The 14,054-nt window shown below is 38.0% G+C and overlaps 2 protein-coding genes across 12 annotated transcripts in view; both read left to right on the top strand.

Moving 5' to 3' along the window:
• The first annotated feature begins 905 nt into the window (after window positions 1-905).
• Window positions 906-5,332, top strand: mtfmt (mitochondrial methionyl-tRNA formyltransferase). The gene is given in 10 exon segments (XM_027136936.2): window positions 906-1,187; window positions 1,190-1,440; window positions 2,084-2,284; window positions 2,783-2,905; window positions 3,057-3,159; window positions 3,762-3,837; window positions 3,929-4,020; window positions 4,127-4,205; window positions 4,592-4,668; window positions 4,821-5,332. Coding segments are annotated over 10 exon segments (1,236 nt in total). The 5' UTR covers window positions 906-1,142; the 3' UTR covers window positions 5,010-5,332.
• Window positions 5,333-6,487: 1,155 nt separating this feature from the next.
• The window catches only part of ppip5k1a (diphosphoinositol pentakisphosphate kinase 1a), a 33,876-nt gene continuing 26,309 nt past the window's right edge, over window positions 6,488-14,054 (top strand). For 2 of the 11 annotated variants that reach the window (XM_047815597.1, XM_047815595.1), the window contains exons 1-5: window positions 6,491-6,752; window positions 9,272-9,722; window positions 10,263-10,458; window positions 10,729-10,819; window positions 11,449-11,534. In XM_047815597.1, coding sequence (XP_047671553.1) covers window positions 9,573-9,722; window positions 10,263-10,458; window positions 10,729-10,819; window positions 11,449-11,534 — 523 coding nt within the window. In that variant the 5' untranslated portion in view covers window positions 6,491-6,752; window positions 9,272-9,572. Of the gene's footprint in view, window positions 6,753-7,972; window positions 8,033-9,271; window positions 9,723-10,262; window positions 10,459-10,728; window positions 10,820-11,448; window positions 11,535-14,054 lie in introns of all 11 variants that reach the window. The other 9 variants (XM_047815598.1, XM_047815593.1, XM_027137036.2 and 6 more) reach the window with 6 other exon arrangements.

The raw sequence follows: 14,054 nt of genomic DNA, 5'->3' as shown, positions 1-14,054 counted from the left end.
TCATTCATCTTGACCTTGATCTAAATCCACATGATTTAATGAAAACACCGGTGAGAACAGCGTGAACCGGATCGTGTGCGGTGTGTAATAAAGTACGGTATCTTTGTGTTACGTGTTTTCCCCCATATGCTTAATATAATACTCTGGTATTTCAGGTTCCATCTAAGAAGAATTGTTGAAGGATTATTTTTCATCTCCTTCTGATTTCTGTTACAGTATCTCCCTTTAGAATGTTGAAGTAAAGGGCGCCATCTGGTGGTCGTCTTTAAAAACGCAAACTATTAAGCAGCATCAGTGAAGCAGAAGTTTTATATTTACATTTATGGCATTTAGCAGACACCCTTTTCCAGAGTAACTTACAACTGAGCAACTGAGGGTTAAGGGCCTTACTCAGGGCCTTACTGATAAATATATATATTAAAAAAAGTATGAATGTATAGTCTTGCAAAAGTAAAGGTGTTTCTAAAACAAAATGCATTCAGGATATACATATATAATTATATCTCTGTTGCAGACATGAAAAGGCAAGAATTAATGTATGTAATAGTCATAGTATATATTAACTTTCAAACAAAAAAGATTTTAAAAAAATGTTTATGATGTTTTCATATTTAATAATTGCGTCTAATTTAATTTATTTTAAATGAATAATGTTGTTTTTTGCCCTATGGGGTGCCAATACTTTAAGACGTTGGAATGCTTGAGAGCCACCATTTACATAAACAGTAACACCGGTGACTCATTTTCATTAAAGATGTATCTTATATTATAGATGTATTATATAACGTCAACAAAAAAATAGTAATATTCTAATAATAAAAACATATAAGCGTATTTTTTATTTAACTCGTGCAGTACCATCATGCTCCACTGGGGGCGCAAGGGAAATATCTGTTTGAACCTCTGCAGCCTAGCCGTTCACCAGGAAGTGACGTTCAACAAAGATGGCGGCGCACACACGCTAGCTAAGATATGAAAACTTAGTATGTTGATGTCATATAACTTTTGATTCTGATGTACACCGCGGTTATATGGATACAGAAAGGGTTGGGAAATGTAGACGGAAATATTACAACTTAAAAAATGTTTAAACCGGTTTGTTTGTTAACGTTAATAAGTAAAACATAGCATTTAGCTGTTAAATGCTAATAGGTCATCACCAGCTGCAGGCTGTTTATAATTATAACCTTTAAGGATGTGGAATCAAAAGGGTTTGACAGTGATCCACAATGCTACTAAATTGGTGCACGGATTTTGTCGGAGATGCTGTAAAGAAAAGTTTGTATCAGGTGTTGATGAAAGTCACAGATATCACAGGAGATCTTTTTTCATATCCTGTAACATACAAAGCTGCTGTGTGTCTAATCCACCGTGGAGAGTGTTGTTCTTCGGAAGTGATGATTTCGCTGTAGAGTCTCTGAAACGGCTTCATGCATCTCGGTAAGAAAGTCTAAAATATCTTAAATATAAAACCTGCTTCCTTTTTGTCTTTACTGTTTTTCTGCACACTTTTTTGCACTGTCACTTTAACTCTGGACTGTCTCTCTAACGCTTGACTGTCTCTCTAACGCTTGACTGTCTCTCTAACGCTGGACTGTCTCTCTAACGCTTGACTGTCTCTCTAACGCTGGACTGTCTCTCTAACTCTGGACTGTCTCTCTAACGCTGGACTGTCTCTCTAACGCTGGACTGTCTCTCTAACGCTGGACTGTCTCTCTAACGCTGGACTGTCTCTCTAACGCTGGACTGTCTCTCTAACGCTGGACTGTCTCGCAAACGCTTGTCTCTCTAACTCTGGACCGTCTCTCCAACTCTGGACCGTCTCTCCAACTCTGGACCGTCTCTCCAACTCTGGACCGTCTCTCCAACTCTGGACCGTCTCTCCAACTCTGGACCGTCTCTCCAACTCTGGACCGTCTCTCCAACTCATGACTGTCTAACTCTGGACCGTCACTTTAACTCTGGACAGTCACTTTAACTCTGGACCGTCGTACTTTGTATATATGTGTATGTAACAAATAAAATTTGATTTGATTTGTCTTTAATGGGTTTGCATTGTGACTTGTGTCTGTGTATGTTTCAGAGGAGATGGAGCTGATTCTGTGGTGGACTCGCTTGAGGTTGTCACTTTGTCCAATAATGTCCCTGTGAGGAAGTTTGCAGAGCAGCAGAAGCTCAGGGTTCATGAGTGGCCCGAGGTGCAAGCCAGAGGGCGGTTTGATGTTGGAGTGGTGGTGTCGTTTGGCTGCCTGCTTCAGGAGAGCCTCATCAACACATTTCCTTAGTACGGCAATTTATCCTGCTGTGGTTAAAGAAAAAAACATCTTTTATCTACTGTGATAGCTTAGTGGTTAAGGCGTTGGACTACTGATCAGAAGGTCATGAGTTTGAATCCCAGGTCCACCAAGCTGCCACTGCTGGGGCTTTGAGCAAGGCCCTTAACCCTCAATTGCTCAGTTTTATAAATTGAAATAAATTGTAAGGCACTCTGGATTAGTGTGTCTGCTAAATGACAGAAATGTAAATGTAGTGTATCTGTAAAGTGTATTTACATTAGTATTATTGCAGGTTCTCATTTTCCTGAACTGAACAGAAAACACAGTTACCTTCAAATCAATTATAATAGAACGGCAAGCATAGTATTATTGCAAAAGCGCATTCAAGTGGTGTATAGTAAGAAAAACTATATACATTTTTAACATTTTAAATCTAAACATATTATATAATGCATCTCTAATTATTTTTCTCTCTGTGGTGTTCACCACTTCTTGTTTTATTTCAGTGGGATCCTCAACGTGCACCCTAGCCTCCTGCCTCGGTGGCGTGGACCTGCACCTGTTTTTCACACAATATTGCATGGAGACAAAGTCACTGGAGTCACCATCATGCAGATTAGGCCGAGGAGGTTCGTGTTTACTCCCTGCGTAAAAAACATTGAAGATGAATGAGAACCATAAGACGCTTCAGATTTCCTGGCTCCAGGCTTCATGATAAATAAAGTACCTTCTCTGTGATGCTTATCCTTAATTAATTAATTCATTACGGCTTTGTTGCAGGTTTGACGTTGGTCCCATACTCAGTCAGAAGCTTTATGAGGTCCCTGAAAATAGCACGGCCGATGAGCTTGGAGGCTCGCTAGCTGTTCTGGGAGCCCAGCTGGTAAATACTGAATTGCTGATATGACATGAGCCTAATTCAAATCGTTATTACTTTTACAGGTCACACACTGCTTTCTTTAAAAAAAAGATCTAGGGACTGAGATGCTCACAGCAAAGCTATTTTTAAATTTTGCCTTATTGTTTGCATTGTTGTTTAGCAGGATACATCCAAGTTTCATTTGAATTTCACAAAAACTTTCACAATTTTTTGAAAATAAATTCAAATATATAAAGATCATCTGAGTGGCAGGAAACAGGTATTTGCCTTTAGAGTCTCTTACTCCTGTCAGTCAGAGCAATGCCAATCAATCGTGGGTGTATGTGAGCTCATTCATATAGAAGAGGGCTGATGGCGTTTCCTCCAAATGATGTTCACTTAATTTGCTTGACTTTCTTAAATAAGTGAGCTATGCTTGTCTGTTGTCACAGTTGCTTAAATGTTGAATCATGTCAAGCATTTCTAGTGTGTGCAAGTGAGTGTGCGAGTGAGAGCGTGCGCTCCTGTGCGTACGAGTGTGTGTGTGTGTGCGAGTGGTAAGGGGAACACCTTAATGTAATATTAGGCAAATGTAAACATTTTGTCTAATGTTTATCTGTTAACAGTTAATAGACACACTAAGAAACCTACCAGAACGAATAGCAGATGGGACAGAGCAGGCCAGAGAGGGGGCAACATTTGGTAAGAGGATGGAGCTTCATAATCACAGCACTTATATTTTGTCTTATAACCTCTTATTTAAGAAGAGAACTGATGTGTGTTTTATTTTCAGCTCCTAAAATCAACTCTTCTTTGAGTTGGCTCGTGTGGGAAGATCAGACGTGTGACGAGATCGATCGACTCTATCGCGCTATAGGATCTCGGGTAAGGTTCAGGGAGCGATTTTTAAGCAGCTGTTAGAAACTCTACCATGTTATTTATCATAATAATTGAGGGTCAGTTCTGAATCACTTCATTTCTACGTGCTCAGGTTCATTTGAGAACAATCTGGATGGGCCGTGCCATCAAACTTCTCGACTTTGTTGGAAAATGCAACGTGCCGTTAGCAGGTAAATTGTGTTGAGGTTTGACCAAATCCTGGGTTTTAAAGACCGACATTTTTCCAAAATAAAATATTTATTTGCAAATGAAATGCAGCTACACCAATTTAAGCTTAAAATCTAAATCTCATCTAACGTATTCCCAGTAGCATATTACGTCTGTGTCTATTACTGCATGCCAGTCAGCTCCAGAATTATTGGCTCTAATGCTAAAGATGGGGAAAAAAGTGGATTTTCTGTTTATCTTAATCTCACCCAGAATATTCAGTGTGTAACATTTAATTGAAGGTGAAGTATTTAAACAAACAAACAAAAAAAAGCTTTTGTGAAACAGCATCTAGAATACAAGGAATTCTCTGTAATAAACAATTATTTTTTTTCCCTTCTTTTTCCAGAAATTTCAAATTTCTCTGCAATCCCCGGGTCCATTTATTATCAAAAGGAATCCAACACATTGTCGGTCTGCTGCAAGGTAAAGTACATTTGCATGTTTATCTGCATGGACAGTCTAAATATATATATTTGTCATTATTTAATCGTTTATACTTTTATACATCTGCAGGCCTACTGTACATTTGAATAGTGTAAGGATTCAAGCTTAATGTTTTTATGTTCACCTTTCAGGATGGATGGGTTGGATTCAAAACTGTAATGCTAAAGAAAAGATTATCAGCAGCAGATTTCTTTAATGGCTATCTTCACCAGAGTGTTTTCAAGAAATCACAGTCCCAGAACGGCTGCCATTTTCAGAGCTACAGAGAGAAAAACCAACAGAATTCTACATCATTACTCCGGAATAAAACATGTCGTTAATGCCTATCTGTGAACGCACAAGAGACGTTATTTAACATATTACAGTGTTAATAATAATAGTGGAAAAATTGTCTGTTTTAAGACAGTGACCGAGTTCTAAGACATGACTGTGACACTGTATTATTGTAAAAATGTGGTGTGTGTGTGTATATACTGATGAATGTGTTTATTTTAATGAAAAACCTGGCTTTGAACTGACTTGTGTGATTGTAGCTCAAACAGTTTGAGGAAGAATCTTGTTAAAGCTGGCCCAAGGAAAAAAGGAAACGTAAATAAAAAAACATCAACTTTACTGAAAAATAAACTTGCATTATACATTTTAAGCCGTCTTTGGCATTGCTATTCAAGATGATGGGATAAAAATCATAAAATAAAAAATAAAAGGGTGGGTTTGGGTGGGGAATATGACCATGTATGGCTAAAGGATTGTGGACACCTGACCATCATACCCAGATGTGGTTCTTGGCCAAAGTGTTAAAAATTTGAAGCATTCAATTGTATAAGATGTTTATATGCTGTATCATTACAATTTTCTTTCACTGGAGCTAAGAGTCCTAAACCTGTTCCAGCATGACAGTGTACCGGTACATAATGCAAGCTACATGGACATGACTGAGTGTGGAAGAACTTAGTTAACCTGCAAAAAACCCTCATCAGCCGGACAGGACAACACAAATGTCATCCAGATACAGATACATGTAAAGAGATGTTTGCATCAAACCTCAACCTAAGAATATGGAAAAAATGATTGTTTCCGAGGATAATAAAAAAAACGACTTGCTGTTTTTGTTTTGTTTTTTCTTTTTTCCTTTTAATATGTTTGTGTGTGTGTGTGTGTGTAGTAAGGACGCGCCCTCTAGTGGCGAAACAAAATAGAAATAAAAAATGTACTGGGTTTACAGACACACTTAAACCCACATTAAAGGTATTTCTAGCTGTACATGTGTGGTAGTGCAAGTTCTATCTTAATTTTATGTTACGTATTGTTTTTCAGAAACTATAATCAACCTGCACAGAAATATCTATTGAGTTTGTTCTAACACACAAAGCCGTCTCCGTCTCTCTCTCTCTCTCTCTCTCTCTCTCTCTCTCTCTCTCTCTCTCTCTCGATAAACGGACATTAACTAAATTCCAGGGGTTTCGTTACCACGACGTAAAGTGGGTGTGTTTCCGGAGGGCTTTGAAAAACACCCTCTTTCAAAAAAACCCCCAGCATATTACGAAGGACAAAAGAGTCATACAGGAAGATTTATTTTAGAAATCAAATAAACAACCAAAAACTACGGTTATGGTTATGGTTAGATTTACAAATAGGCCACGCCTACCCAATGACGCAATATCTGTTACACTGTTCTGAAATCCCTGAAAATAAGTGCCGGACACACACACACAATACCCGGATGAGACGCCAGGCTTTTATTTGTCCAGACAATTTGTGGTGCTTTGTGGGAAATGTAGTTTACTGATCGGACTACAAACAAACAAACAACGACATATTTCAAGTTCCACAAAAACACTTGGAATACTTAAGTACATCCTAAACACCTAAAATGATCATCTTTGATCCAGTTCAGCAAACAAATCAGGCTTCGATTTAACGGAATAGTTCAGTAATGACGCAACGTCCAGGTCGCGTTCCTATTGGCTGAAACGTTTGTTTATTTTTACCCCGTTGACTAGTTTGGTTTCACTCACAACCTGTCAAACCTCTAAGACGGACCAGTGAGAGGATAAAAACGCTCTGTAAGTAACAAGCGGTCCTCTTTTTAAACAAATAACGTTCCTGACGTTCTACTCCACACCAATATGGAGCTCCTTTAACCTTGAATATGTGTTTTGTACAAAGAAAGCTAACAGAATTAGCCGTTAGCTTCATAAGTAACGTTCTGTCAATAAACAAACCTCACCGTCGGTTTTACAGAAGTTTAGTCTTAGACTGAATCCTCAGTGTTTAATTTAGCTCGTTTACACGATTAGCTTAGTCGCTATAATGTTATAAGCTTTAAACGTGGTCTAACGTTCACATTGAGTTTATACGTGTATATATTTGCATTTGCAAGTGATAATGAGTGAGTGGAAGCAAAAAAAAAAGCTACACGAGGGAATAAAGTGAATAAAGCACCTGTGGATTAATAATAATATTCATCCTGTGTGTTATTATGGAGTCATGAAGAAACACTCCTCATGGGTGCAGTGATACAAGGGCTCTAAACTTTCTCACTAAATAATTCAACACCTGTAGCCTGTTTATTGGTGTTGCTTTAAATGTTAATGAAATGTTCACCTGAATGTTTATGCAGATATGTTCGCCTGGATGTTTATGCAGATATGTTCGCCTGGATGTTTATGCAGATATGTTCGCCTGGATGTTTATGAAAATATGTTCATCTGAATGTTTATGCATATATATTCACCTGGATGTTTATGCAAATACATTCACCTGGATGTTTATGCAAATATATTATTCTGAATGTTTATGCAAATACATTCACCTGGATTTTTATGCAAATATATTATTCTGAATGTTTATGCAAATATGTTTACCTGAATGTTTATGGAATACCTGGATGTTTATGCAAATATGTTCACCTGAATGTTTATGCAAATATATTTACCTGGATGTTTATGCAAATTCAAAATAAGTCCAAATTAATTTGTTGTTTTGTTTAATGGTGTCAATTAGCCTTTATTATTATTATTATTATTATTATTATTATTATTATTATTATTATATGAAGCAATTAATTCAAATAATATATGTTAGATATGTTACATTAATGCTGAGGTTGATTTGTGTTAACCGATGAGGTGTAAACTTAAAACCTGACCAAATGTAGGCTCATTTATTCCAAGATTATTCAGCGTGCTGGGTTTTACAGATCTTTCTTCATGACCACAAGTAACAGGAAAGGTCAGATGTTAATATATTAATATTGAACTTTTGTTTTCCAACATAAAAACAGTGTGTGCATCCAAAAGTAATGCAGGCAAACTGGAGGTCCAATTACACACCTTAAGTGAAGGTACATTACATCCTCTTTGTCCTCTAGGGGATGAAGTGGAGCTCTCTCTTTCTCCTTCTACCTCTCTCCCTCACTCCCTCTCTCTCTCTCTCTCTCTCTCTCTCTCTCTCTCTCTCTCTCTCTCTCTCTGTCCTGAGAGAGGATTTCCAGTCCATACTCTGTGTGAGTGAAGGCTAATCTTGTTATGTATGGTATCAGCTTTACCTAAATTAAAACATGTACCAAATTCCCTAACATATTTACAAGGATATTATTAGAGGTAACCATATCATGTATATGTTATGCAGCCTTTTTAGGACCAAGATAGATTTAATGCACTTAAAGCACACCATTTAGTGTCTTAAATCACATTCTTTCTTGTACATTATATATTGCAAATGGAGAGCATTGAATCCACTGTTGTTGTTTTTTCAGCACAATATATCTATTTTTTCCAGCTTTATAGAAACACAATTATTCTAATGTAATTAATTTAGTTATAATTATAATTACACATTATATTTATAGTTATAATACACACACATATCTGTAGCCAATAAACCATAGCTAAGCTTATTGATCTTTTTAAGTCTCTTTTGACTTGGATGTTGAAATGTGTGGTGTCTTTTTTTTTTTTTTTTTTTTTTTTTTTTTTTTTTTTTGTCACCTGATGTAATTTGTTTGCTTATAGAGATTAATGAGGAACACCAATTTGTTATTTGGCCCTGATGAATAATGACAATGAATAAATGAAGGGTGTACTTTCTTTACCTATGACTCTATGCTTACAGGACTCTTTATACTAATGACAATAAAACCTGGGTTTAGAAATATTTACTAAAAGTAAAAACGAAACTTATCGCATGCTCTATCCCTATCGCAACATCTTTTGAATTTGCCTCAGGTTCTTTTGGGAAATTAAAATCTTTTATATCATATTATTAAATCCTATTATTATTTGCATTAATGAAAAACAATTCAAATGTTTCAAAGCAGAAGATATCTCAAACTGTTCTAAAGTATGAAATGTTGCTGTGGCATAGACTAAAGCTGTAGTGTGGGTTTTATGTTGCCTCAGCAAACGCTACACATTCTAGTGTTTGCTGATGCAACAGTGATAAGAGTGACAGAAATATAATTATGGTGGATAATTAAAATGACTCCTTTTACAAACCGCTGAACCAACCCCTGTCAGGCATAAGTGTGTACTGTTATTATATGAGCTTCCTCATAATCTCTGACGCTGTTTCTTGTTCACAGGCACTAAATTATTGCTGTGTTCTGGGAGCACTGGTATGGTTCATCGTGTTGTTTGTTTGAGGAAAATCCAAAAATATTTGAAAGAAATTTGAAAGATCCAGTACAAATCCTTTAGTTTGCCGGACTCATCATCTTCACCTGCATCTAGAAGTGCACATTTCTCAAACAAACTCCAGGTCATCCAGGTTGGCTAGAGTCTTGCCCGTGGCGCGAGACCCCACCACGCCCCGGTGGTGGCCCACGCTGAGTGTTGGCCTGCAATGGCGCGGCGGGACACCGATAGTTGCCGCCGTGGACTGTGATGTCAAAGCCCAGCAGCCCGGGCGAGAGCCAACGTGGCGCTCCCAAATTCTTCGTGGGCTGCGACGAGGATGAGAGCGAGGGCTTGGACAGCTACGGCAGCATGAGGACTGACATGGAGCTGTACGAAGACGACCTGGAGGCAGACTCGGTGAGGATCGCTTGTTCGCAGTATCTTTGCACTTTATTTAGAAATAAATGCTACAGTGTATAGCAATGCATAACCTCATGAGGTCTCGTTAAACGTATATAATAAGAATAATGTGAGTCTGTGAAGCACACAGATAACAAGCTTCATTCGTACAGAGTCTCCAACTCAACAGAGGGCTTTGTATTTTTTGTAACGTATCAAACAGCAAGTTTTTATTTTTTATAAAGAGAGGCTGGTCAAGTGTTTAATAACTTTATTTTGAGAGATAACAGGAACTCACTTTTGTGCAATTAAACACATTGTGCAATTAAACACAATCACACCTGATTTTCTATAACAGCATTTTTTTCAAGGGCTTCTATTTAACTTCGCATGTTAAGACCTAGGCTTTAAATGACTAAGTCTAAAAGTTAGCAGTGTCAGCATCTCTGTCAGTACAGGAATGATGTAATGTGGTAATAATTGGTCGTGGTTGTAGTCATGCTGAGCTTTTGTGTGCTCCACCCCTTTCACCGTTTGTCACTGATTTGCTCTTTCCAGCCTCCAGAGCGTCAGATTGTGGTGGGGATCTGCTGCATGATGAAGAAATCCAAGTCTAAGCCCATGACACAGATACTAGAGCGTTTGTGCAAGTTTGAGTACATCACTGTGGTCATCTTTCCTGAGGACGTCATACTCAACGAGCCGGTGGAGAAATGGCCCCTCTGCGACTGCCTCATCTCCTTTCACTCAAAAGGTGACTGTTCTTGTCTGAAGTAGTGCCAGCGTGACCTTCCTAAACCTTTTTTTATTTCATCTTTAAGATATCGCGCTGTTATTCGTTCAGTGCTGTTCTTCATATAGCCTCATGACTCACTTTATAAATGTAAATATGTAGAAAGATGCAGTTTTAACCCTTTTTGTAAAAGCCATGATTGCCAAAAATCGGTCTCATGCACAATTTATCTTTTTTCCCCTATTTGCTTTTATTTATTTACCAAAGTTGTTTTTTTCTATACATCAAAAGGTTTCCCCTTGGATAAGGCTGTGTGTTACGCCAAACTTCGTAATCCTCTGCTGATCAATGACCTTAATATGCAGTACTACATACAGGACAGGTATGACTGAACCACCTCCCTCCCTATAAGTAGTATGTTCACTTACTATAGAAAGAAATTCATACCTTTTGAAAAAAAAAAAAAAGCAAAAAAAAAAAGCAGGGTACACTATGGCCCTGAATCAGTCAAGTGCTAGTCTGTGATTACAAGCCAAACTGCCCATACTATCTGTCCATCTATCCATCTGTCTGTCTGTATGTCTGTCTGTCTGTCTGTCAGTCTGTCTCCTTCTCCCCTGTCAGTCCCTGTCATTGGCTGACTTTACGTGTTCAGAGGAAGTACGTATTAGCTGTCATATAATCTGGAGAGCTGGTTGGCAGCTGGGAAATGACAAAAGACCAAATTGTTAAGATGCTGGTGGTCAGAACTGTATTGAGCATATGTGAACCCTAATCCATGGTGAAATGATGGTGTTGATACTGTAGCTAGCCAACTGCTTATACCTGCCCTTACATTACTCAGAATAAACATGCCTGCATCCTGTATAGATGTTTTTGTGGTCCATAAAATCTGCTTTTCCTGTACATGACCAAGGCCTTATTAACCCACTTCGAATCTCCTAGTCTGTTTATACTGCTGTAATGAAGACTGAAAGTGTGGCAGCTGTCTTATGTAACGTCTGATCATAGGAGAGAGGTGTATCGCATCCTACAGGAAGAGGGAATTGACCTACCACGCTACGCTGTTCTGAACAGAGACCCGGACAAACCTGATGGTACGTCAACGCCTTTCTGTGTTTCTGGAATTGATTAAAATATGTTATTAAACATTCATGACAGCGGAAGGGCTAATAAATAACAAAACGTCTTGGCAGAGGAACATCCTGTTCTCTGTCTCAGTTATTTTAGTTCTTGTTCTATAAATAGCTACTAATGTAGAGCAGTCAGACCCAGGACACATAAATTACTTTGTGTAATAATGTGGCTGTCAGGCATCCATTAACCCCACAGGTGTGTTTCCCAACTATTGGAAATACTAAATATTGTAAAACCATGTATGCTGTTCCACATTTAGGTCTGCGTCATTGATACGCAGTGAAATCACATCCATAAATGCTATATAACTAATATGAATTGCCCACAGTCCAGATAGTAATATGCAACATAGTCAGAATAAACGGATGATCAAGTACGTAGTATTACCATGCTGTGGTGAGGTGGGTTTTGTTACACAGGCTTCAATTTAGCAGAAGGCTACACAATAATTGATGGTTTGCATTATTATTATTATTATTATTATTATTATTATTATTATTATTATTATTATCATTATTATTATTCTTATAATTACTATTATTTTATCTGGTGGTAAAAAGTAAAGCTTTTCTCTAGCTACTTTAGGCAGATGATTAGTTTGAACGATGCCAGTCTTTATTGCAGCTGCCGTTTTACTGACATATTTAAATCAATGATTGTAATATGTATATTTATAGGAATGCATAGTAAATGTATAGGAATTATAGTAAACAGGACAACAGAAAGGTCTGGACGCACAATTACAGTAATCTGTGATGCTTTATCTATAGATATAAGAAATCTAGATGCCACATGTTTAACTAGATTTGCTAAACCTGTGCAGATTTGCGTAAAATCCCTGGACCTCACACCTACCAGAACCCCTACAGCTCCATTGTTCTCCTGCCTTTGTTGTGCAAATGCCCCCATCACCTGTGAGGCCTGGCTCATTTGCATTTGTTCACTCAGAGTAGCTCAGATCCAAGGCAGGCCAAACCTATGTCTGTGACGGAAACTTTCACGGCCTATCTATACAAAATAGTCTTTTTAATAGTTTAATTTATATAAAAAAAATTTGTGCTAAGGTTTGTCATTGCCATAGTACATATCATATTTATACAACCCTTGTGCAGACCTGGGGTCTATTTGACTCATCTGGAAAGTTTAATATGTCATAACTTGGGTTTCCTTCCACATATTTGCCTGAAATTTACCAGGATTCTTCCAAATTATGAACTTTGCAAGTAAAATTAATCTTGTTGTCCTCCCGGGTCAATTTGACCCGGCCATATTTAGTGGGGCAATAGGCCACACTTTTGCCCTTTTTAGCGCAATGAACATACATACAGACACAAAAATGCACACATAAAATGTCCACTAACACACGCACCCAAAACACACGCACCCAAAACACACACTCACTCACACACACACACACACACACACACACACACACACACACACACACACACACACACACACACACACACACAAATTGGGCATTGCATCTCATTAGGCCTCCAGAAAAAAAAAGCTACACATTTGTAAATATTTCACACTTTTGAAATGCCTTTGCCAAGCAGAGGGCAAAATATGATCTACCGAAACACACACACACACACACACACACACACACAGATGTTGTGTTTTCATATTCAAATCATATTTGTTTTCTCTCTTTTATTCATGAATTTAGTTGCTTCAGTCAGCTTTGACCTGGGGATGTTTGACATACGCCAGCCAGTGGTTATCCAAAATAATATTTAATAATTTTTGCTTATTTTACTTAAAATCATGGCATACTATCATGAGGGTTATTGTTTATAAATTAAATATAATAAAAAGCATAAGAGGTGTAAAGTAAGTTTTATTCACAATAAATTATGTCAATTTGACCTGGAAAAAACAGGTTTTATTATTTACTGACATTATAAATGGTCAGAATGGTTTCAAAACAATCTCCTGGCTTTCAAAGAGACAATGCCAAGAAATAGATTCATTTCAATTATGCAACACCTTCTAACAGACAAACTTGCTGCGGTCTTCGACATCTGGACATGCTTCAACAAGAACTGTGCTGAGAGGTTCACTCCAGGAAAACACATGACCATAGATGAACAGCTGTTCCCTACCATGGTTTGTTGTCCATTCACACAGTATATCGCAACCAAGCCAGATAAACTTGGGATCAAGTTCTCGATGGCCAATTTGGAGACCAAATATGTCTGCAGTGCATCTCCTTACTTGGGAAAGTACCCCGGTCGCCCAGGGTCCAGCTTGCGCAGTGAAGCACAAGCGATTTGCTACTGCACTGGGCATTCCAATGTCCTCCTCTACCCACACAGTGCCGTCTTTTGTCGTCTGGCTCAGACAGGGCTTCCCAGTACCACGGTGCATCTTCTGTGGAGGCATGTTAGGTTCTTGTTCCGTCTCAAAATTCACTTTTGGTGTTATAATTCACTGATGGCCAATGAAAATGAAATTACATCATTTTATTCTGT

The sequence above is a fragment of the Tachysurus fulvidraco genome, chromosome 1 (genome assembly GCF_022655615.1).
Source record: "Tachysurus fulvidraco isolate hzauxx_2018 chromosome 1, HZAU_PFXX_2.0, whole genome shotgun sequence".
Taxonomy (NCBI): domain Eukaryota; kingdom Metazoa; phylum Chordata; class Actinopteri; order Siluriformes; family Bagridae; genus Tachysurus; species Tachysurus fulvidraco.
Note: the sequence above shows the minus strand (reverse complement) of the source record. Positions and strands in the feature narration are given on the sequence as shown.